Genomic DNA, 24,167 nt, shown 5'->3' on the forward strand with positions numbered 1-24,167 from the left:
AGCTGTGGGAAGGAAAGCAAGGACAATAGGCCTCCTTGCTACAAAACCAGGGTTTTTATTTGTGAAGGAGAACAGGCTGGGATCAAGAGAGCTATGATTCCTTCAAGGCCCTGGGTGAGAGAGGAGGCTGTTCCTCAGCTTCCTGGGGAGGGGTGTCGGGGTCCCTGGGGCTCTGCTGACCTGTGGCCAATCATGATGCCTATGCTGCCCTGTGTCTTGCAGGGCCTGGCACCTTTGGTGGTGGTAGTGGTAGGGGGTTTGCGCTTTCCCTGGGAGGATGTGGGGCAGAGTGAGGGTGTGGCTAGTGGCACTGTGCTAGAGAAGGAGACATCTTGCCAGAGAGAGGGGTCTGGGATACCCTGGTCACTGGAGATCCCAGAGCAGGGTCTGGCTGAGCTCTGGCTGCTCTAAGGCTCCCCCTTTAGGGCGACAAGGGTGTTCCGGAGAATTAGGGTGCTGGCCTGCAGAGGAGAAACAGGTCCTTGAAGTACTCTGCTCCTTGAGTCAGGCTGCCATTCTTTCTGCACTGTAGATAGCCCCTTGCTCCCCACACCCCTGCTCTGTGCAATAACAGTTGCTGTTAATTGGGTCTTCCTACCGAGAAGGCATGGGTCGTGAGCCAGGGAAGCATGACCCCAAGCTTTAGCTGAGGCTGCTCTCATCCACACACGCACGCATGTACATGCAGACACCCACATATGCACATACACGTGTGCACATTGACACGTGCACGCACACCCTGGTGCCTGGGGGAGGGAGGGAGGTGGGAGGGCTCACCTTGGCGTGTTTGAGCTCCAGCTCTGCCAGCTCAATGAGATTCTTTCGAAAAGAGGAGACCCGGCGGGACTTGAAGTCCATGAGCTCTGGAGAGGAGGGGAAGAGGCATGGGAACCTGGGCAGGGCATGTGGCCCCAGGCTGGGGCCGGGGGGCTGCGGGCTCACCTTGCTTGGCGGAGTCGGAGAGGCGCTCGAAGCGTTGGCAGCACAGCTGCTGGTGGCTCTCGGCGGGGCGGACCTCCCGGTTCCTGGTGCGCGCCTTGTCCAGCGCCTTGTTGGCATTCTCGTAGTCGGCCAGTGCCCGCAGCCGCCGGTACAGCAGGTCCTAGGACCACGGGCACAGGGTCACTGCTTCCCTGTCCTGGCTTCCAGGCCTGAGCGTTGCTCTGGGGCTGCCTCTCACCTTTGCTGCCTGTGAGTCGCGCATGTAATACCTCAGCATGTCTGACAGCTTCAGGTCCTCGTCGGAAGCCACTCGGCCCTCCAGCTTCTGCATCAGAAAGGTGGGCACTGGGAAGGGAGCTTGTCAGAGGGGCAGCTAAGGGGCGGGAGGCACCGTTTCATGTAAATATCCAGCAAAGAGGCCTTAGGTAACTGTTCCAGGTCAGGCCTGGTGTTGAGGGGCACAGGCCAGGGAAGGCTTCACAGAGGAAGTGGGATCTAATCTGGATCTCAGGGACTAAGTAAGAGCCAGACAGGGAGCCGAGGGCTTGGCAGCTGTGCAAACGCGGCTATGTGTTCAGGGAACCTTTAGTTCAGGGAGGGCACCTGGGCAAAGCAGGGAAGGGAGGCAGTGGCTGGAGCACAAGAGGCTGAAAGTGGAAGCTCAGGACTTTGGGAGCTTCCAGAAGGGGCAGGGTCTCTGAAGGGCCTTGAGCAGGGAAGAGATGCAGTCCAATAGACGTTTTAGGAAGACAGCAACACTCCAGTGACTTCTTGGGGAAGAGTGGGGGATGTGTGTACCCAGGCAGTGTGCTGGCAGCTGGGTGCAGCCTGCCAGAGATTTGGGCACATCCTTGTGCCTCCCAACTCTCCCCTGCTGCACACACGCATGTACACGCGTGCGCACCCCCCTCACACACACACGAAGCTGGATCCTTGTCTTCAGCCCAGCTCTCGTTAAACTAGTCTGGAGTGTGAGCCCAACTTGCCACTGGGCCCAAGTTATCACTGAACCCAGGATGATCCTGGAGCTCTTCCCTCTGCCAGGACTCATCTTCCCTGCAAAGATCACCAGGAAAGCTTTTGAGCACAGAAGGCAGTACTCACCCTCAGCCTTTCAAAGAGCTCTGCCAATTTGAGGAAGCTCCTAGGAAGTAGTAGGGAGGAGTTAGGGTAGGGGGCTGAGGAACAGCCCAAAGCCTATCTGTCTCAGCCCCTCCTTGAGAGTCTCCCTCTCGCCTTTCCCTCCCAACACCCTCCCCCAACAGGAGAGCCTACACCTCCCACCTAGAGCTGACAGTAGACATCTACAGAGTGACCCCTCATGGGAAGACATGGTATTACAGGCATAGGGAGAGGGTAGGGGTGGAGGGAGTCCTCACGTCCTTAGCTGGTTGACTTCCTGTGTTCCCAGACTGCTCAGCGCAGCTGAGATAGGGATATAATCATCTGCCAGGCCTGTTGGGGGAACAGCCCCCATCAGAGCCCCTACATCTGCACGTCAAGCCCTGGTGCCTGTGGCCACAGACAAACAAGGCATGCCCTGCTCTCTTCTCTCCCCCAAGGAGTTGAACCACTGGGGAGAGGGGCTGTGGGATCCAGGACCCCTTGGACCTTGCGTACACTTGTGGGCACGCATGACGCGGTCGGCCCGCAGGCAGGCATCTCGGATACGGGTGTGATACTCCAACAGGAAGGTCCTCTCATGCTCAAAGAAGTCATCCACCTCCTAAGGGAGCCAGGCAGGACCCCATTTACACTGGGTCACCAAGGAGCTTGGCAGCACAGGCACGCAGGGTTGGCAAAATCTCCTTCCAATCCAGGCCAGGCCCCACCAGTGGCTTCCTTCCCACACCCAGCCTGAGCCTCAATCCGTACTGTGGACTTGAGGTGCTGGATTGAATCTGGAGAGGAGCTCCAGGGGTTACCTTGAGCCCTGACATGCCCGTGATGAGGGCTTCATCCGCAGACTTCACGATATTCCTCAGAAACCCTCCGAGGAGCTCCTTCCTGTTCTTCCCCCGGACACTCAGCTGAGGCACACAGGGAGGGTATGATGCTGGGGTGGGCGTTCTCACCTCCCATGCCGAGTCACAAGCCACTCACAGAGCTGTGACACAGGCTGGGGCCCACTGGGGCCCCTTCTCCAGCCCTGCCACCCCTGGGTGCCTCCCCACCCAAGCTAGACTCCGGCCCCAGGGCCAGGGATTCGGCCCAGCTCACATCCTGTCCATATTCCAAAAACACAAAGAAGTTGTGGTCTCGACGCAGGGTGGGGTGGGCCGCCAGGCGCTGTAGAAAGACTTCGTGCATCGCAACTGTCTTCTTAAAGATGGCCAGGTACTCCCTGCGAGAGCGGCAGCAGCTCACAGGCCCTCCTCAGCCCCCATCATCCTGCCTGCCCCCTTTCTGGGGTCAGAGGTCAGGGTCTCTAGACATTCATGGGGGGATAGCTGGCGAAGATAGCTGGGGAGGGCTGGGAAAGGAGGGGGCACTCACGCTTCCAGCTCCTGCTTCATCTTGGCAAACTCTTCCCGAGTGACAGAGCTGTCCCCCTCGCCCAATTTCTGTAGCTTTTCCCTTGAAGCCTCAAAGTCTGGCCTCGGAGGGGCTGGGGGGATCTGCTCAAAGGAGGGATGGAGCTAGGAGACCTCTCACTGCCGAGACGGCCGCCATAGCCTTTGGTCCTCACCCAAGTGCTCTGCCTGTCCCTCCCAGCCCCTGCCCGGCCCCTCCTCACGATGAGGCCGGCGTACTCCTCGTTCTCCACGTAGGCGTCATGCAGCCAGATGAACTCCTCGTGCTGCCGCACGACTGAGAACTCGGTCTGGGCGAAGTGAGGGAGGCAGCTCTGGAAGCAGGAAGGCCGTCTGAGGTACCCTCTCTGCCCCAAGCCCTGCCTCAGCAAGTCTCCTGGGCACCCACTTTTGGGCCCCCCTCATCCCACATCCCAGGGAGGACCAAGTTAGAGCTCAGGTGTGCGTGATTTCATTTAGAATCGTGGATGGGGATGATTAGGACTCGGGGCCTCAGGAAGAGGCACCCAGAGCCTAGTTAAGATGCTTGCTTTCCAGGAAGGGCTGAGGGCAAGTGCCAGGTGGAGGAACAGTGCCCACAGGCTGTGTTGGCACGTGCCTACCACCCCTGGGGGATGCCTCCTGCGGGCAGCCACCAGGACCTTTCCTCGAGCCCCGCATTGCCTCACCTTGGTTTGAACAGTGAATTTCACCTTGTCCCGCTCACTCACTGCGTCAGAGATCTCCACCTGTAAGGAGCTGTCTCCCTGCAGATCCACCGATGCACAGGAAGGCTGCGGAGGAGGGGAGGTCTCTGGCCTAGCTGAGCATGGCCCCTTTGCCCTTCCTCACCCTGCAGGCCTTCTGGTCCACCTGCAGAACCCTCTTTAGCAGCACTGCTTCAGCAATGCCCCAGGTCACCAGAGAGGGGTCCTGATAAGGCACTGACCTGAGCTTTGCAACTGCCAAAACATTTTAACCCTCCCATCCTTGGAGGCAGGCAGAAAGCTTCCCATTTGACAGATATTGAAGCTGAGACAACCAGCGATGGCGGCCCATTTGCAGCTGGTCTAGTGATGTCTCCTTCCCGGATGGAGATCCCTGCATCTGTCCCCTCCGCCTGGCTGTCCGGCATGAAGGAATTGACCCTGAGGTCACTGGTCACTGTTTACAGGGTTATCTCTACATGGTTTCTCCCTCTTTTTTTTTTTTTGATAGTGTCTTGCTCTGTCACCCAGGTTGGAGTGCAGTGCCGTGAGGGGAAGTAAATTGTCTAAGGTTATGCAGCTGCGAAGCGACGGTGCCAGGTCGAAACCCAGTTGTTGTTTTTGTTTGTTTGCTTGTTTTTTTTAGACGGAATCTTACGCTGCCCAGGCTGGAGTGCAGTGGAGCGATCTCCGCTCACTGCAACCTCCATCTCCCGGGTTCAAGCGATTCTCCTGCCTCAGCCTCCCAAATAGCTGGGACCACAGGCGTGCACCACCATGCCCAGCTAACTTTTGTATTTTTAGTAGAGATGGGGTTTCACCATGTTGGTCAGGCTGGTCTCAAACTCCTGACCTCAAGTGATCCACCTGCCTCGGCCTCCCAAAGTCCTGGGATTACAGGCATGAGCCACTGTGCCCAGCAAAACCCAGTTTCTTAAAACCCCATGTACTTTCTCAACCCCATGTACTTTCTCAGTTACTTGCCCACCCCTTCCCCAGTCGGCTACTCAGGCATCCCTTAACCAGGGCTTCAAGTGAGTTGGGTGAGACATTTTCACCTCTTTTGGGGGGGGTTGCCAAAACCATTCCATTTACTACTTTTGATGCCAAGAGGCAACAGCTTACATGCAAAGCACGTGTATTTCTTCAAGTGAAAAGATCAACAAGACACCAAGCTACTAGCTCATTCTTGCATTGACTTATTCAATATGTATTTATTTATTTTTGAGATAGGGTCTCGCTCTGTCACTCAGGCTGTAATGCAGTGGTGCCATCATAGCTCACTGCAGCCTCCAACTCCTGGGCTCAAGTGATCCTCCTGCCTCTGCCTCCCAGGTACCTGGGACTACAGGCATATACCACCATGCCAAGTTTTTTTTGTGTTTTTTTTTTTTTTTTTTTAGAAACAGGGTCTTGCTCTGTTGCCCAGGCTGGTCTCAAACTCCTGGGCTCAAGCAATCCTCCCACCTCAGCCTCCCAAAGGGCCGGAAGCAACATGCATTTATTGAATACCTACTGTGTCCACACCATAGTGCCAAGTGATATTAGGGGGAAGAGAAGAGGCTTAAGAATCACTCTGCCTTTCAGCATTGCTCACCAGTATACAAGAGGCACCTGTCCCACCTCTCAATCTGGAGGCCTCCTCACTCTCTCCTGTCTCTGATTTTGGCACACTTTGGAGATGGTCCCTGAGATGGGGCTTGGTGATATGTGGGTCCAGAAACAGGCAAGACCTTGCCTGATGGTGGCCCATCTGCAGCTGGTCTAGTGATGTCTCCTTCCCGGATGGAGATCCCTGTATCTGTCCCCTCCGCCTGGCTGTCCGGCATGAAGGAATTGACCCTGAGGTCACTGGTCACTGTTTACAGGGTTATCTCTACATGGTTTCTCCCTCTTTTTTTTTTGATAGTGTCTTGCTCTGTCACCCAGTGCGGTGCTGTGATCTCGGCTCACTGCAAACTCTGCCTCCCGAGTTCAAGAGATTCTCTTGCCTCAGCCTCCTGAGTAGCTGGGATTACAGGCGTGTGCCACCACTCCCACCTAAATTTTGCTCGAGCCCACGAGTCTGAGACCAGCCTGGGCAACATGGTGAGACACCCTTCAACGCCCACCTCCACAAAAAAACTTTAAAAATTAGCTGGGCGTGGTGGCACATGCCTATGGTTCCAGCTACTTGGGGGGCTGAGGTGGGAAGACTGAGCTTGGGAGGTGCAGGCTGCAGTGAGCCAGGATCTTGCCATTGCACTCCAACCTAGGTGACAGAGTGAGGAACTGTCTAAAGAAAACAAAAAAAACAAAAACAAAAAAAACTAAAGCTAATTTTTTTTTTTTTTTTTTGAAATGGAGTTTCGCTCTTGTTCCCCAGGCTGGAGTGCAATGGTGCAATCTTGGCTCACTGCAACCTCGGCCTCCCCGGTTCAAGCAATTCTCCTGCCTCAGCCTCCCGAGTAGCTGGGATTACAGGCATCCACCACCACGCCTGGCTAATTTTGTATTTTTAGTAGACATGGGGTTTCTCCATGTTGAGGCTGGTCTCGAACTCCTGACCTCAGGTGATCTGCCTGCCTCCACCTCCCAAAGTGCTGGGATTACAGGCGTGAGCCACCGTGCCCAGCCTGGCCTATTCTTGTCTTTTTTTTTTTTTCCCTTTTGTGGAGAACGGGGTCTTGCTATATTACCCAGGCAGGTCTTGAACTCCTGGGCTCAAGCTATCCTCCCGCCTCTGCCTCCCTGAGAGCTGGGATTACAGGCGTGAGCCACCGCGCCCGGCCAGGCCTGGCCTATTCTTTTTTTTGAGACGAAGTCTCACTCTGTCACCCAGGTTGGAGTGCAGTGACGTGATCTCAACTCACTGCAACCTCTACCACCCAGGCTCATGGGATTCTCCTGCTTCAGCCTCCTGAGTAGCTGGGATTACAGGCGCACACCACCACTTCCAGCTAATTTTTGTATTTTAGCAGAGACGGGGTTTCACCATGTTGGCCAGGCTGGTCTTGAACTCCTGACCTCAGGTGATCCACCCGCCTTGGCCGCCCAAAGAGCTGGGATTACAGGTGTGAGCCACTGAACCCAGCCTATTCTGGCCTGCCTATTCTTGAACTTCACAGAAATGCAGTTATGCATTGTGTATTCTTTTGTGCCCCTGTTCTTTAGAGAGCTCTCTCTATGTTGTTGAGTGGAGAAGTAGTTGTTTTCATTGCTGTGTCTTATTTCATTACATGATTATATCATAATGCATGTATCTACTGTTGATTATCATTTGGATTATTTCAAGTTTTTGGCTATTATGAATAAAGCTGCCATGAACAATTCTTTTTTTTTTTTTTTGAGACGGAGTTTTGCTCTTGTTACCCAGGCTGGAGTGCAACGGCGAGATCTCAGCTCACTGCAACCTCCGCCTCCTGGGTTCAAGCAATTCTCCTGCCTCAGCTTCCCGAGTAGCTGGGATTACAAACACGCGCCACCATGCCTGGCTAATTTTTTGCATTTTTAGTAGAAACAAGGTTTCATTACGTTAGCCAGGCTGGTCTCAAACTCCTGACCTCAGGTGATCCACCCGCCTCGGCCTCCCAAGGTGTTGGGATTATAGGCGTAAGCCACCGCGCCCGGCCGACTTTATTTATTTATTTATTTATTTAATTATTTATTGAGACAGAGTCTCGCTCTGTCACCCAGGCTGGAGTGTAGTGACGCGATCTTAGCTCACGGCAACCTCCACCTCCCAGGTTCAAGTGATTCTCCTCAGCCTCCTGAGTAGCTGGGGTTACAGGCGCCTGCCACCATGCCTAGATAATTTTTGTAATTTAGTAGAGATGGGGTTTTGCCATGTTGGCCAGGCTGCTCTTGAACTCCTGACCTCAAGTGATTCGCCTGCTTCGGCCTCCCAAAGCGCTAGCATTACAGGTGTAAGCCACCGCATCCAGCCATCTTTTGAGGACTTTTGACCTAAGTCCCCATTTCTGTTGGGTATGAGAAGTGCTTGTTCACAGGGAAGGCATATTATATGTTTAAAACACTTTAGTAAATACTGCCAAACAATTTTCTAAGGTGACTAAACCAATGTACACTGCCAGCAGCACTGTGTATGAAAGTTCCAGTTGCACTACATCCTTGCCAATACTTAAGAGTTGTTAGTCATTTTATCTTTCTCTCGCTCTCTCTTTTTTTTTTTTTTAAAGAAATGGGGTCCCACTAGTGTTGTCCAGGCTGGCCTTGAACTGGGCTCAGGCAATCCTCTGGAGTAGCTGAGAGTTGCTTTTGTGTACACGTATCAATTGACCGATTAAGTATGATAAACTTTGGACTCTCTGTTCCATTGGTCTATGTTTGTCCTTATGATAATATCTCACTGGCCTGATTACTGTAATCTGACAGGTGAGACTGGAAATCAGACAGTGTAAGGCCTCCACCTTTATTCTTTTTTTTCAAAATCATTTTAGCAATTATAGGTCCTTTATATTTCTACACATACTCGGCTTGTTAATTTCTACCCCTAAAAAACGTACTGGGATTTTTATTGTGATTGCATCGAATATACAGATCAGTCTGGGCACAAACCACTGTGACGGCTCGGAATTGTTAGTCTTTTTTACTTCCACCCTGTTAGTCAAGGCATGGTAATTGTGCATGGGAGTGTAACTGGTATTACCTGGTGAGGAATGATGTTGAGCGGCATTTTCTGTATTTATCAGTCATCTGCATATCTTCTTTTGTAAAGTGCCTGTTCAGTTCTCTGATTCTTTCCAGCCACCTCTTTGAAAGATCAGATTATCTGTTTTTCAGTAATTTGTAGGAACTCAGTTCCTGGGGACAAGTCCATTGTTGATTATACGTTTTGTCAGTATCTTTTCCTAGTCTATAGTTTGCCTTTGACTCTCTTAATGGTTCAAATGTTACAAGCTCAACATAAGAGTCCTTTATTTCTATGGTTAAGGCTTTTTATGTCCTGTTGAAGAAATCTTTGCCTACCCCAAGGTCATGAAGATATTCTATTTATTTTTCTAGAGGTATTACAGTTTAAGCTTACACTTGAGTCTATAATCCATTTTCTTTTTTCTTTTTTTTTTTGAGACAGGGTCTTGCTCTGTCGCCCAGGCTGGAGTGCAAATGATTCTCTTGCCTCAGCCTCCTGAGTAGCTGCGATTACAGGCGCCCGCCACAACGCCCAGCTAATTTCTGAATTTTTAGTAGAGATGGGGTTTCACTCTTTTGGCCAGGCTGGTCTCAAACTCCTGACCTCAAGTGATCCACCCTCCTTGGCCTCCCAAAGTGCTGGTATTACATGTGTGAGCCACCCCACCTGGCTATGATCTATTTTCAATTCATTCTCTTCATTTTAATTTTAATTTCTTTCTTTCTTTCTTTCTTTCTTTTTTTTGAGATGGAGTTTCACTCTTGTTGCTCAGGCTAGAGTGCAATGGCCGATCTCAGTTCATTGCAACCTCGGCCTCCCAGGTTCAAGCAATTCTCCTGCCTCAGCCTCCTGAGTAGCTCAGATTACAGGTGCCCACCACCATGCCCAGCTCATTTTTGTATTTTTAGTAGAGATGGAGTTTCACTATGTTGGCCAGGCTGGTCTCGAACTCCTGACGTCAGGCGATCCACCTGCCTTGTTCTTCCAAAGTGCTGGGATTACAGGCATCAGCCACTGTGCCTGGCCTAATTTTAATTTATTGAGATGGAGTCTCGCTTTGTCACCCAGGCTGGAGTGCAGTGGCGTGATCTTGGCTCACTGCAGCCTCCGCCTCCTGGGTTCACACGATTCTCTTGCCTCAGCCTCCCAAGTAGCTGGGATTACAGGTGTGCGCCACACGCCTGGCTAATTTTTGTATTTTTAGTAGAGATGGGGTTTCACCATGTTGGCCAGGCTGGTCTCAAACTCCTGACCTCATATGATCCACCTGCCTCAACCTCCCAAAGTGCTGGGATTACAGGCATGAGCCACCACGCCTGGCGATTTTCAATTTGTTTTGAATATGCAGTGTGAGGTATGGGTTGTGATTCATTGTGCCATGTGGCCAGCTATTTGAGCACTATTTGTTATAAACATTTTCCTTTTGCTATTGAATTGCTTTGGTGTACACATATCAATTGACCTATTAAAAGTGACAGGCCGGGTGCGGTGGCTCATGCCTGTAATCCCAGCACTTTGGAAGGCTGAGGTGGATGGATCACGAGATCAGGAGATTGAGACCATCCTGGCTAACACGGTGAAACCTCGTCTCTACTAAAAATACAAAAAAAAAATTAGCCAGGTGCGGTGGCGGGTGCCTGTAGGGACAGCTACTCGGGAGGCTGAGGCAGGAGAATGGCATGAACCCGGGAGGTGGAGCTTGCAGTCAGCCAAGATCTTGCCACTGCAATCTAGCCTGGGTGACAGCATGAGACTCCGTCTCAAAAAAAAAAAAAAAAAAAAAAAAAAGAGTGTCACTCTTTGGACTCTCTGCTATGTTCCATTGCTCTAAATGTTTATCCTTATGATAATATCTCACTGTCTTGATTACCGTAACCTGACAGGCGAGACTTGAAATCACATAGTGCAAAGCCTCCAACTTTATCCTTTCTTTTCAAAATAATTTTGGCTATTATAAGTCCTTTACATGGCCGGGCGCGGTGGCTCAAGCCTGTAATCCCAGCACTTTGGGAGGCCGAGACGGGCGGATCACAAGGTCAGGAGATCGAGACCATCCTCGCTAACACGGTGAAACCCCGTCTCCACTAAAAAATGCAAAAAAACTAGCCGGGCGGGTTGGCGGGCGCCTGTAGTCCCAGCTACTCGGGAGGCTGAGGTAGGAGAATGGCGTAAACCTGGGAGGCGGAGCTTCCAGTGAGCTGAGATCCGGCCACTGCACCCCAGCCTGGGCGACAGAGCAAGACTCCGTCTCAAAAAAAAAAAAAAAAAAATAAGTCCTTTACATTTCTACAGATATTCTGCTTGTTAATTTCTACCCCTAAAAAACGTACTGGGATTTTGATTGTGATTATATCAAATATATAGATCAATCTGGGAAGACTAGATCTCTTTGTAATTTTATAATTTATAATTTTTAATCTTCCAATCTAAAAACATGTAATATCTTTCCAATGATTTAGGTCATCTTTAATGTTTTGTAGTTTTCTGTGTAAAGGTCTTGCATGTCTTCTGTGAGATTTATTCCTAGGTATTTGATGATTCTCTTTTTTCTTTGCTTTTTATTTTTATTTTATTTATTTTTTTTTTGAGACAGAGTCTTGTTCTTGTTGCCCAGGCCAGAGTGCGATGGCATGGTCTCGACTCACTGCAACCTCTGCCTCCTGGGTTCAAGCGATTCTCCTGCCTCAGCCTCCCAAGCAGCTGGGATTATAGGTGCCCTTTCTTTGCTTTTTAAATTATATTTTTAAAAGTTTCATCTTCTAATTGTATACAGAAAAACAATAGGCTGGGCATGGTGGCTCATGCCTGTGAACCCAGCACTTTGGAAGGCTGAGGCAGGAGAATCACTTGAGCCAAGGAGTTCAAGGCCAACCAGGGCAACATGGCGAAACCCCATGTCTACAAAAAAATACAAAAATTAGCCTGGTGTGGTGGCAAAGACATGTAGTCCCAGCTACTTAGGAGGCTGAGGCAGGAGGATCACTTGAGCCCAGAAGGTCAAGGCTGCAGTGAGCCATGATCACACCATCACACCACTGCACTCCAGCCTGGATGACAGTGCGGGTCCCTGCCTCAAAACAAAAAAAACAAAAAAAAAAAAAAAAAAAAAAAGAAGAAAGGGAAAAAGGCCGGGCGAGGTGGCTCATGCACTTTGGGAAGCCAAGGCTGGTGGATCACCTGAGGTCAGGAGTTTGAGACCAGCCAGGTCAACATGGTGAAACCCCGTCTCTACTAAAAACACAAAAATTAGCCAAGTGTGGTGGGGGGGCGCTTGTAATCCCAGCTACTCAGGAGGCTGAGGCAGGAAAAACCCTTGAACCCGGAGGCAGAGGTTGTGGTAAGCCGAGATCGCCCCATTGCACTCCAGCCTGGGTGACAAGAGTGAAACTCCATCTCAAAAAAAAAGGAAGAACAAAAGAAAAAAAATCATACATTTTTATATATTTACTTTGTGTCCACGCAAATTTACTTGTTAATTTTAATAAATTTTTTAACTATCTTGCTGAACTCACTCACTTATTAATTTAATTGTTTGTGGATCCTTTTTTTTTTTTTTTTGAGACAGGGTCTTGCTCTGTCATCCAGGATGGAGTGTGGTAATGCCACCTTGGCTCATGGCAGCCTTGAACTTCCAGGCTCAAGGGATCCTCCCACTTCAGCCTCCTGAGTAGCTGGGACTACAGGCATCTGCCACCATGCCTGGATAATTTTTGTATTTTTCGTAGAGATAGGGTCTCACTATGTTGCCCAGGTTTGTCTCGAACTCCTGGGCTCAAGAGATCTCCTAACTTAGGCCTCCCAAAGTGCAGGGATTACAGGTCTGAGCCACCTTCCTGGCCAGTTCTTTTGGATTTCCTACATATATAGTCCTATAATCTAAAATGATGACAGTTTTAGTTCTTCCTTTCCAACCTTTATTTCTTTTTACCACCTTATTATACTCGCCAGGACCTCCAGTACAATGTAGAAGTGATGATATGATGACATGTTCCTAATCTCAGAGGGACTGCATTTAAAATTTAACCCCAAAGTGTTTTTAGATATATATTTTTTAATCAAGGGTATCTTAATGAAGCTTAATGGAACTCCCTGCTATGCCTAATTTGATGAGAGTATTGATTTTTATCAATCGTTTTTCCCTTGATTGAGATAATCATATGGATGTTCTTGTCATCTGTTTATGTGCTGAATTTCATTTGATTGATTTGCAAATGTTAAACTACCTTGCATTCCTGGAAGAAGGCCTTGTTCATGAAGTGTTATCCTTTTGTATATTGCTTATTCAGCTTGATAATTTTTTTTTTTTTTGAGACAGGGTCTTGCTCTGTCACCCAGGCTGGAGTGCAGTGGTGTGATTATGGTTCACCGTAGGCTCAAACTCCAGGGCTCAAGCAATCTTCCTGCCTCAGTCTTCCAAAGTGCTGGGACTATAAGCATGAGCCACTGTGGCCAGCCTCAACCTTTTTCTTTTTTTAATTTTTGAGAAAGAGTCTCACTCTGTTGCCCAGGCTAGAGTGCAGTGTTTATGATCACAGCTCATTGCAGCCTCAACCTGCTGAGCTCAAGTGATCCTCCTGCCTCAGCCTTCCAAGGAGCTGGGACTACAGGCATGTGCCACCATGCCTGGCTAATTTTTTTTTTTTTTTTTTTTTTTGAGACAGAGTCTCACTCTGTCACCCACGCTGGAGCGCAGTGGCACGATCTCGGCTCACTGCAAACTCTGCCTCCCAGGTTCACGCCATTCTCCTGCCTCAGCCTCCCGAGTAGCTGGGACTACAGGCGCCCGCCACCACACCCAGCTAATTTTTTGTATTTTTAGTAGAGACGGGGTTTCACCGTGTTAGCCAGGATGGTCTCGATCTCCTGACCTCATGATCTACCTGCCTTGGCCTCCCAAAGTGCTGGGATTACAGGCATGAGCCACCACGCCCGGCCAACACCTGGCTAATTCTCAATTTTTCTGTAGAGATGGGGGTCTCTCTATGTTGCCCAGGCTGGTCTTGAACTCCGGGGTTCAAGCAATCCTCCTGCTTCAGCCTCCCAAAGTGCTAGGATTATAATCATGAGCCACTATGCCTGGCCCCCAGCTGCAACTTGATATTTTATGATTTTTGCATCTATGTTCATGAGAGACATTAACGTGTATTTTTCCTTTCTTGTAATGTTCCTAACAATTTTTTTATTGTGATAAAATATACATAATATAAAATTTACCATTTTAATCATTTTTTTTTTTTTTTTGAGACGGATCCTCACTCTGTTGCCCAACTAGAGTGCAGTGGTACAATCTTGGCTCACTGCAACCTCTGCCTCCTGGGTTCAAGTGATTCTCGTGCCTCAGCCTGCAGAGTAGCTGGTATTACAGGCACCCGCCACCATGCCCAGCTAATTTTTGTATTTTTAGTAGAGATGGGGTTTCGCATGTTGGCCAGGCTGGTCTTGAACTCCTGACCTCAGGTGATCCACCTGCTTCAACCTCCCAAAATGTTGGGATTACAGGTGTGAGCCACCGTGCCCGGCCCCATTTTAACCATTCTTTTTTTTTTTTTTTTTTTTTTTTTTTTTTGAGACGGAGTCTCGTTCTGTCGCCCAGGCTGGAGTGCAGTGGCGCTATCTCGGCTCACTGCAAGCTCCGCCTCCCGGGTTTACGCCATTCTCCTGCCTCAGCCTCCGGAGTAGCTGGGACTACAGGCGCCCACCACCTCGCCCGGCTAATTTTTTTGTATTTTTAGTAGAGACGGGGTTTCATTGTGTTAGCCAGGATGGTCTCGATCTCCTGACCTCGTGATCCGCCCGTCTCGGCCTCCCAAAGTGCTGGGATTACAGGCTTGAGCCACCGCGCCCGGCCTAACCATTCTTAAGCACACAATTCAGTGGCATTAAGTGCATTCACATTGTTGTGCAATCCTCACCATCTGTATCTCCTCTTGACAGATATTAGTATCAAGGTTATGCTGTCCTCCTAAAATAAGACAGAAACTGTGCCTTCTGTTTTTTGGAATAATTTATATAAAAATGATATTTTCCCCCGTAATGTTTTGAAGAATTTACATGTGATTTTATTTGTGCTAGAAAGATATTTTTGGAAATATTTTAAATTACAGATTAAATGTCTATAATATGTATAGGACTACATAGATTTTCTATTCTTGCTTCAGGTTTGGTAAGTTGCCTTTTTCAATAAATTTGTCCATTGCATCTAAATTACCTAATTTGTTTGCCAAAAACTTGTTCATATCTACTCCTTTTTTTGTCTGTAGTATTTCTAGTGATGTCGCCTTTATAATTCCTGAGAATGGTAATTAGTATTCTTCTCCTTCCTCTCCATCTCTCTCCTGCTCTCTCAATCTCTCTTTTGTCAGTCTTGCTAGTTTATTAATTTTATTAACATTTTCATAAAACCACTTTTGGCATTATTGATTTATTTTCCCTATTGGTATGTTTATTTTCTATTTGTTGACTTCTTCTTTTTTTTTTTTTTTTTTTGGTTTGTTTGTTTAGTAGAGAGGAGGTCTCACTATGTTGCCCTGGCTGGTCTCAAACTCCTACTCTCAAGTGATCCTCCCCTTTTCACATTGGCCTCCCAAAGGGCTGGGATTACAGGCGTGAGACACTACAACCGGCCTTTGTTGATTTGTGTGCTTATCCTCTTATTCTTCTATTTTCTTAGGGTTTAACTTGCTCTTCTTTTTCTGACTTGTTGAGAATGAATGTATCATTAATTTCTCAGCCTTTCTTGTTTTCTTTAATTTTTTTTTTTTTTTTTTGGAGACAGAGTCTCACTCTGTTGCCTAAGCTGGAGTGCAGTGGCACAATTTCGGCTTACTGCAACCTCCACCACCCAGGTTCAAGCGATTCTCCTGCCTCAGCCTCTAGAGTAGCTGGGACTACAGGCGTGTGCCACCACGCCCAGCTAATTTTTTTTTTTTTTTTTTAATACAGAGTCTCGCTCTGTCTCCCAGGCTGGAGTGCAGTGGCGCGATCTCCGCTCACTGCAAGCTCCGTCGTTTCCCGGGTTCACACCATTCTCCTGCCTCAGCCTCCTGAGAAGCTGGGACTACAGGAGCCTGCCACCACGCCCAGATAATTTTTTGTATTTTTAGTAGAGACGGGGTTTCACCATGTTCGCCAGGATGGTCTCGATCTCCTGACCTTGTGATCCGACCGTCTTGGCCTCCCAAAGTGCTGGGATTACAGGCATGAGCCACCGTGCCTGGCCATTTTTTTTTTTTTTTTTTTTTCCCGAGACGGAGTCTCGCTCTGTCGCCCAGGCTGGAGTGCAGTGGCCGGATCTCAGCTCATTGCAAGCTCCGCCTCCTGGGTTTACGCCATTCTCCTGCCTCAGCCTCCCGAGTAGCTGGGACTACAGGCGCCCGCCACCTCGCCCGGCTAGTTTTTTGTATTTTTTTTAGTAGAGACGGGGTTTCACCGTGTTAGCCAGGATGGTCTCGATCTCCTGACCTCGTGATCCGCCCGTCTCGGCCTCCCAAAGTGCTGGGATTACAGGCTTGAGCCACCGCGCCCGGCCTTTTTTTGTATTTTTAATAGAGACGGTGTTTCACCGTGGTGGCCAGGCTAGTCCTGACCTCAGATGATCCACCTGAGCCTCAGCTGCTGCTTCTTTTTTTTTTTTTTTGGAGACAGAGATCTCGCTCTGTCTCCCAGGCTGGAGTGCAGTGGCGCGATCTCTACTCACTGCGAGCTCTGCCTCCCGGGTTCACGCCATTCTCCTGCCTCAGCCTCCCAAATAGCTGGGACTACAGGTGCCCGCCACCACGCCTGGCTAATTTTTTGTATTTTTAGTAGACATGGGGTTTCACCATGTTAGCCAGGATGGTCTCAATCTCCTGACCTTGTGATCTGCCCACCTCAGCCTCCCAAAGTGCTGGGATTACAGGCGTGAGCCACTGCACCAGGCCCACCTCAGCTTCTTAAAGTGCTGGAATTACAGGCATGATCCACCACGCCCGGCCAAAATTTTTTTTTTTTAGTTACTTATTTTCCAGCTGGATGCGGTGGCTCACGCTATAATCCCAGCACTTTGGGAGGCCGAGGCTAATGGATCAGCTAAGGTCAGGAGTTCAAGACCAGCCTGGCCAACATGGTGAAACACTGTCTCTACTAAAAATACAAAAAAATTAGCCAGGTGTGGTGTGGCGCACAGCTGTAGTTCAGCTACTTGGGAGACTGAGGCAAGAGAATCGCTTAAACTTGGGAGGTGGAGGTTGCAATGAGTTGAAATTACACAACTGCACTCCAGCCTGGGCAAGGAAGTAAGACTCCCTCTCAAAAAAAAAATAATAATAATAATAATTACTTATTTTCTTTAGTGTCGTATACTCAAGGCTTTCTTCTTTTCTTTTTCTTTTTTTTTTTTTGAGACGGAGTCTTGCTCTGTCGCCCAGGCTGGAGTGCAGTGCTGAGATCTCAGCTTGCTGCAAGCTCCGCCTCCCAAGTTCATGCCATTCTCCTGCCTCAGCCTCCCGAGTTGCTGGGACTACAGGCGCCCGCCACCATGCCCGGCTAAGTTTTTATATTTTTAATAGAGATGGGGTTTCACTGTGTTAGCCAGGATGGTGTCGATCTCCTGACCTCGTGATCCGCCCGCCTCAGCCTCCCAAAGGGTTGGGATTATAGGCATGAGCCACCGCACCCAGCCGGCTTTCTTCTTTTCTAAAATATGCATGTAGTGGTATACATCTCCCTCTGGAAACTGTGTATCTTATGAGTTTTGATATGTCATATTTTTATAATCATCAATTTAAAAATATTTTCTAATTTCCATTATAATTTCTTCTTTGACCTATGGGTTATCTAGAAGCATGTTGCTTAATTTCCAATAGTTTGGAATCTAGTTATGTTTTTGTTTTGATTCCACATTAATTCTGGGTCAGAGTGTACAATCTATATGATTTCAGTCTTTTAAAATTTATTTACACTTGCATTATAGCTCAAGGTATCATTTATTTTGGTAAATGTTTCACGTGCATTTGAAACAATATATTTTCTGCAGTTGTTGGGTACACAGCTCTACATAAGTCAATTAGATCAAGTTGATTAATCATGTTATTTAAATCTTCTAAATCCTTACTGATATTTTTGTCTGCTTGTTGTAACAGTTGTTGAGAATTGTGTTAAAATTTCTAACTGGGCTGGGCATGGTGACTCATGCCTATAATTCTAGCACTTTGGGAGGCCAAGGTGGGAGGATCACTTGAACTTAGGAATTGGAGACCAGCTTGGCCAACATAAAAGACCCCATTTCTAAAAAAAAAATACAATTACTTACTATTTAATTGTAGGTTTGCCTATTATTCCTTTTAGTTCTGTCATCTTTTATTTTGCATATTTTGATGCTATATTATTAGGTTCATATAAATTTAGGATTATTTTTCTGTGGAATGAAATCTTTCATCATTATAAAATGTCCCTTTTTATTTTATTTTATTTATTTTTTGAGATGGAGTCTCACTCTGTTGCCCAGGCTGGAGTGCAGTGGCCGGATCTCAGCTCACTGCAAGCTCCGCCTCCCTGGTTTATGCCATTCTCCTGCCTCAGCCTCCCGAGTAGCTGGGACTACAGGAGCCCACCACCTCACCCAGCTAGTTTTTTGAATTTTTTTTAGTAGAGATGGGGTTTCACCGTGTTAGCCAGGATGGTCTCGATCTCCTGACCTCGTGATCTGCCCATCTCAGCCTCCCAAAGTGCTGGGATTACAGGCTTGAGCCACCGCCCCTGGCCAAAATGTCCCTCTTTATTTCCCTTTTCTTCCTCCCTTCCTTCCTTCCTTCCTCCCTCCCCTCCTCTCCCCTCCCCTCCCTCCCTCCCTCCCTCCCTCCCTCCCTTCCTTCCTTCCTTCCTTCCTTCCTTCTTTCCTTCCTTTGACAGAGTTTCACTCTCATCACCCAGGCTGGAGTGAAATGGCGTGATGTTGACTCACTGTAACCTCTGCATCCCAGGTTCCAGTGATTCTCCTGCCTCAGCCTCCCGAGTAGCTGGGATTACAGGTGCCTGCCACAACGCCTGGCTAATTTTTGTATTTTTAGTAGAGACAGGGCTTCACCACGTTGGCCAGGCTGGTCTCAAACTCCTGACCTCAGGTGATCTACCCACCTTGGCCTCTCAAAGTGCTGGCATTACAGGCATGAGCCACTGCACCCGGCCATCCTTCTTTATTTCTAGTATTTTCTTTCTTTCTTTCTTTCTTTCTTTCTTTCTTTCTTTCTTTCTTTCTTTCTTTCTTTCTTTCTTTTCTCTCTCTCTCTCTCTTTCTTTCTTTCTTCTTCTTCTTCTTCTTCTTCTTCTTCTTCTTCTTCTTCTTCTTCTTCTTCTTCTTCTTCTTCTTCTTCTTCTTCTTCCTTCTTCTTCTTCTTTCTTCTTCTTCTTCTTCCTCTTCCTCTTCTTTCTTCCTCTTCTTTCTTCCTCTTCTTTCTTCCTCTTCTTTCCTCCTCCTCCTCCTCCTCCTTCTTCTTCTTCTTTTTTCTTCTTTTTTGAGAGAGAGAGTCTTGCCCTGTTGCCCAGGATGGAGTGCAGTGGCGTGATTTTGGCTCACTGGAACCTCCACCTCCTGGGCTCAAGACATTCTCCTGCCTCAGCCTCCTGAGTAGCAGGGATTACAGGTGCATGCCACCAGGCCCAGCTAATTTTTGTATTTTTAGTAGAGATGGGGTTCCACTGTGTTGGCCAGGCTGCTCTCGAACTCCTGACCTCAAGTGATCAGCCTAACTTGACCTCTCAAAGTGCTGGGATTACAGGTGTGAGCCACTGGGCCTGACCCTTTTCTTTTTTTTTTTTTTTTTTTAAGACAAGGTCGGCCGGGCGCGGTGGCTCAAGCCTGTAATCCCAGCACTTTGGGAGGCCGAGACGGGCGGATCACGAGGTCAGGAGATTGAGACCATCCTGGCTAACACGGTGAAACCCCGTCTCTACTAAAAAAAATACAAAAAACTAGCCGGGCGAGGTGGCGGGCGCCTGTAGTCCCAGCTACTCGGGAGGCTGAGGCAGGAGAATGGCGTGAACCCGGGAGGCGGAGCTTGCAGTGAGCTGAGATCTGGCCACTGCACTCCAGCCTGGGCGACAGAGCGAGACTCTGTCTCAAAAAAAAAAAAAAAAAAAAAAAAAAAAAGACAAGGTCTTACTCTGTGTCCCAGGTTGGAGTGCAGGGACACAATCACAGCTCACTGTAACCTCAAACAATCCTGAGCTCAAGCAATTCTCCCACCTCTGCCTCCCACATAGCTGGGACCACAGGTGTGCATCACTATGCCCAGCTCTCACCCATTTATGTCAACCTTTCTGTGTCCTTATATTTAAAATACGTATCTTTTAACAGACTCTAGTTTTTTTTTCCAAAATACAATCTGACGATGTTTTTTTTATATTGGAGAATTTAGTCCATTCATAATTATTGTAATTACTGATGTAGCAGGCTAGCAACTTGTCACCTTGCTTGTTGCTTTCTCTTTGTCCCATCTGTTTTTATTCCTGTATTTTTTCTTTCTTGTCTTCTTTTGAATTATTTAAATAGTATTTTATATTATTTCTTTTATTTATTTATTTTATTTTATTTTTTAAATTTAACTTTAAGTTCTGGGATACATGTACAGAATGTGCAGGTTTGTTACATAGGTATACATATGCCATGGTGGTTTGCTGCACCTATCAACCCGTCATCTAGATTTTAAGCCCCACATGTATTAGGTATTTGTCCTAATGCTGTCCCTCCCCTTGCCCCTCAGTCCCCCACAGGCCCCAGTGTGTGTTGTTCCCCTCCCTGTGTCCATGTGTTCTCATTATTCAACTCCCACTTATGAGTAAGAACATGTGGTATTTGGTTTTCTGTTCCTGTATTAGTGTGCTGAGAATGATGGCTTCCAGATTCATCTACGTCCCTGGAAAGGACATGATATCATTCTTTTTTATGGCTACATAATATTCCATGGTGTATATGTGCCACATTTTCTTTATCCAGTCTATCATTGATGGGCATTTGGGTTGGTTCCAAGTCTTTCCTGTTGTAAGTAGTGTTGCAACAAACATATGTGTGCACGTATCTTTATAGTAGAATTATTTATAATCCTTTGGGTTTATTTATTTATTTTTGAGACAGAGTCTCGATCTGTTGCCCAGGCTGGAGTTCAATGGCGTGATCTCGTTTCACTGCAACCTTTGCCTCCCGGGTTCAAGTGATTCTCCTGTCTCAGACTCCCAAGCAATTGTGATTACAGGCGCACACCACTATGTCTGGCCAATTTTCTGGATTTTTAGTAGAGATGGGGTTTCACCATGTTGGCCAGGCTAGTCTCAAATTCCTGACCGCAAGTGATTTGCCTGCTTTGGCCTCCCAGAGTGCTGCGATTACAGGCTTGAGCCACCATGCTTGGCTAGTATTTTATATTATTTCATTTTCTCCTCTATTATATTTTTGTTTATATATTCTTTTAATGTCTCTATATTTAAAGGAAGATCTTAGAGAAGGCAATACCTAACCTAGAGGATAAGTATTGGTAGTGAACTTTCAGAGAGTATGGCTCCTGCAAAGGCTGGGGGGTGCATCCATCTGTTCAATAGCTCAGCACATCCTCAGAACATACAGCAATAATAATATAACAGTAATAATAATATAATGACTAACGCTTATGTTGGCCCTTACAATATGCTAGGCACGACTCTAACCATTTCATATATATGCCCTAAGCATTTTATATATGTTAACTCCTTTAACCATGAAGATGAACATAGATAAACATTGAAGCAGACCATTCTGTTCCATGCTTTGTGTCTCTCAGCCCCTCTTGTCCCTCCAAACCACTTGAACCTCGCTCCTCATTTCTTGGCTTCTCTGACACTCCCAAGGCAGCCTCTCCCACTTGCCCCAGAACCCAAACACATGCAGTTTGGCTAACTGGTGCAGCAGGTTCCCTAGTCCCCAGCCTCCTTCCTGCTGCCTTAGTATTTCTGCTCTGACCTACACTGCTTGGTAGCTGCTTGAGGGAGATGGGCCTCAAAGGTGAACCACAGCTGCTCCATCCTCATCCTTAGCCATGGCCCACTGTGCATATGCCTCCATCTCCCAAAAGGGTGCACCTCTCCATGCTCTAACCATCCTTGGCACAACGTAGATACTCAACTCTTTGCTGAATGAAGTCAAAAGGAAGAAATAGTCTTATGATTATATGAACTCAGAACACAAATGAAGCCATTAGGGCTGAACAGGATTCTCTCGCCTTGGGAAAGGAGAAGAGGATGCCAGCCTCTGCTCAATCCCTAACATCCTGCCCTTCTCCCCGCCCCCACCTCCCACCCCCTACCCCCATCAAGCCAGCATGAGTTGGTCCTGGGGAGGGTAAGAGTGACAGTGACGGTCTCTTTCCATCTGTCAGGACAAAGGCAAAACCCCGCTTCCCTTGGCATCCTCATCAGTCCCCACACAGGTGCCACAGAGGCTACCCACTCCCTTGCTCAAGTCTCCCTTCTCTCACTTGCACAGACACACACATACACACAGAGACACATGGGCACACACACACGCAGACACGCGAGACAAACACAGACACAGGCACACACAGACATATAGAAACACACACAGATACACAGACACACCAACACACAGACACACAGACATAGACACACACAGATACACAGAGACACACGGACACAAACACACACAGACACACAGAGACACCCACAGACACATGCAAACACAGATCCAGAAATACACAGACACACAGACACACGCAGACCATACACACACACACACACAGACACCCACAGAGATACACACAGAGACACACACACAGACATAAAGATGCACGCAGACCATACACAGACACACACACACTCAGACACAAAGAGACACAGACATGCGCAGACACACACAGACACATGCATGCACACACACACACACATGCACACGTGCACACACACAGACCATACACACAGACACACAGAGACACACAGACACACGCATACCATACACAGACACAGACACACACAGACAAGTACACGCAGACACACACACACAGACATGCACAGACACACACAGAGACAGACAGACATGCGCACACACACACAGACCCACACGGACGCACACGTGCACACACACAGACACACGTAGGCCATACACAGACACGCAGACACACAGACACACAAAGAGACACACAGAGACACACAGACACAAAGACATACACAGATACACACAGACACACACAGACATATGCAGACACATCGACATACACACACACAGACACACAGAGACACACACATGCAGACTACACACACACACACACACACACACACACACAAACACACAGAGACAGCCAACCACACACACAGACATACACACACCACCGCATGATTGGGCATCACGGGCTCTCATGGAGAGAGGGGAGGCTGGGGGTGGGGGTGTTCTTCATCCTTTCTCTACCTTGCCCTCCTTCCCAGCCTCCGCATGCGTCTCCATCGCTCTCCTGGGCTGCAGCACACACGGCTTCAGCGTCCGACCACTGCCTGCGTGCTCCCGCAGGTCGTCCCCGTAACTCGCCCAAGGAACCGACCGAGTGAGTGTGCTCTCAGCTGACGAGGACGCTCTCCCCCGCCCGGCCAAGGAGTCGCCTGGAGTCGGGGGCGGTTCCCACCGCCTTTCCCTCAGCCGCGCCTTTCGATTGGCTACCGGGGCACCGTGCGTGACACCATTGGCTGCAATGTCTGTCGTTCTTGTCCCAGGCCCCAGCTTTTAAGGGGCACGCGGCACGGAGAGTGGTCCGGTGATAGGCTACAGTGTGGGAGCTGGGGTCAGAGCTCATAGGGTCGCAGAGGCCGCGTGCCGCGTCTCCCTCCAGTCCCCGGCGGACTGAACCCCCACAACCCTGTGCCGCCGTTCCGGGCCCCTCCTTCCAACGGCCACGTGCGGCCTGCGCGTGCGCACTCGCCCAGTTTGGCGCCCACCAGGCAGTGGGGAAGGGGAAGGGGAAGAGGGTGAGGGTGGCAGGGTGGGGACGGGAAATGGGGAGCAGTGGTGGGGATGTGGGTGGTAGACCAGGGGCGAGGGCAGGGGACAGTGTCTGTGGAGAAGGGGGGTCTGTTAAGGTTTCCGCCCTTGGGCGGGAGGGAGCGGCGGGGTAAGCAGCCTAGGAGGACTAGGGGGCTCCACAAGGCCCGCGGCCGGGGCGCCCCAAGCGAGGCCGCGGTCCACGGACGGTCGCCAATGGAGCGGGGCTGCAAGGGGGTGCCGTTGCTGCGAGAGAAAACCTGGGAACCTTGGAACGAGCTTATGGTGATTGGGAAAAGAGTGGAGCTCCTGAGTAGAAACACTCAAAAACCGAAGCTGGAGTCTGAGTACTGGAGACTGGAAGATGTGGAAAAGACGGTCTT

General features: G+C 48.8%; 1 protein-coding gene across 1 annotated transcript; it reads right to left on the reverse strand.

The window, feature by feature from the left end:
- Positions 1-35: 35 nt before the first annotated feature.
- Positions 36-23,731, reverse strand: SNX32 (sorting nexin 32). The gene is made up of 13 exons (XM_050756743.1): positions 23,221-23,731; positions 4,145-4,249; positions 3,680-3,790; positions 3,439-3,560; positions 3,163-3,286; positions 2,868-2,972; positions 2,563-2,668; positions 2,322-2,397; positions 2,047-2,086; positions 1,181-1,267; positions 943-1,102; positions 778-863; positions 36-461 (listed from the first exon to the last, which is right to left on the reverse strand). The coding sequence occupies exons 1-13, from the start codon at positions 23,254-23,256 to the stop codon at positions 408-410; spliced, it is 1,212 nt and encodes a 403-aa protein (XP_050612700.1). The 5' UTR covers positions 23,257-23,731; the 3' UTR covers positions 36-407.
- Positions 23,732-24,167: the final 436 nt, after the last annotated feature.

This window comes from Macaca thibetana, chromosome 14, assembly GCF_024542745.1.
Source record: "Macaca thibetana thibetana isolate TM-01 chromosome 14, ASM2454274v1, whole genome shotgun sequence".
NCBI classification, from domain to species: Eukaryota; Metazoa; Chordata; class Mammalia; order Primates; family Cercopithecidae; genus Macaca; species Macaca thibetana.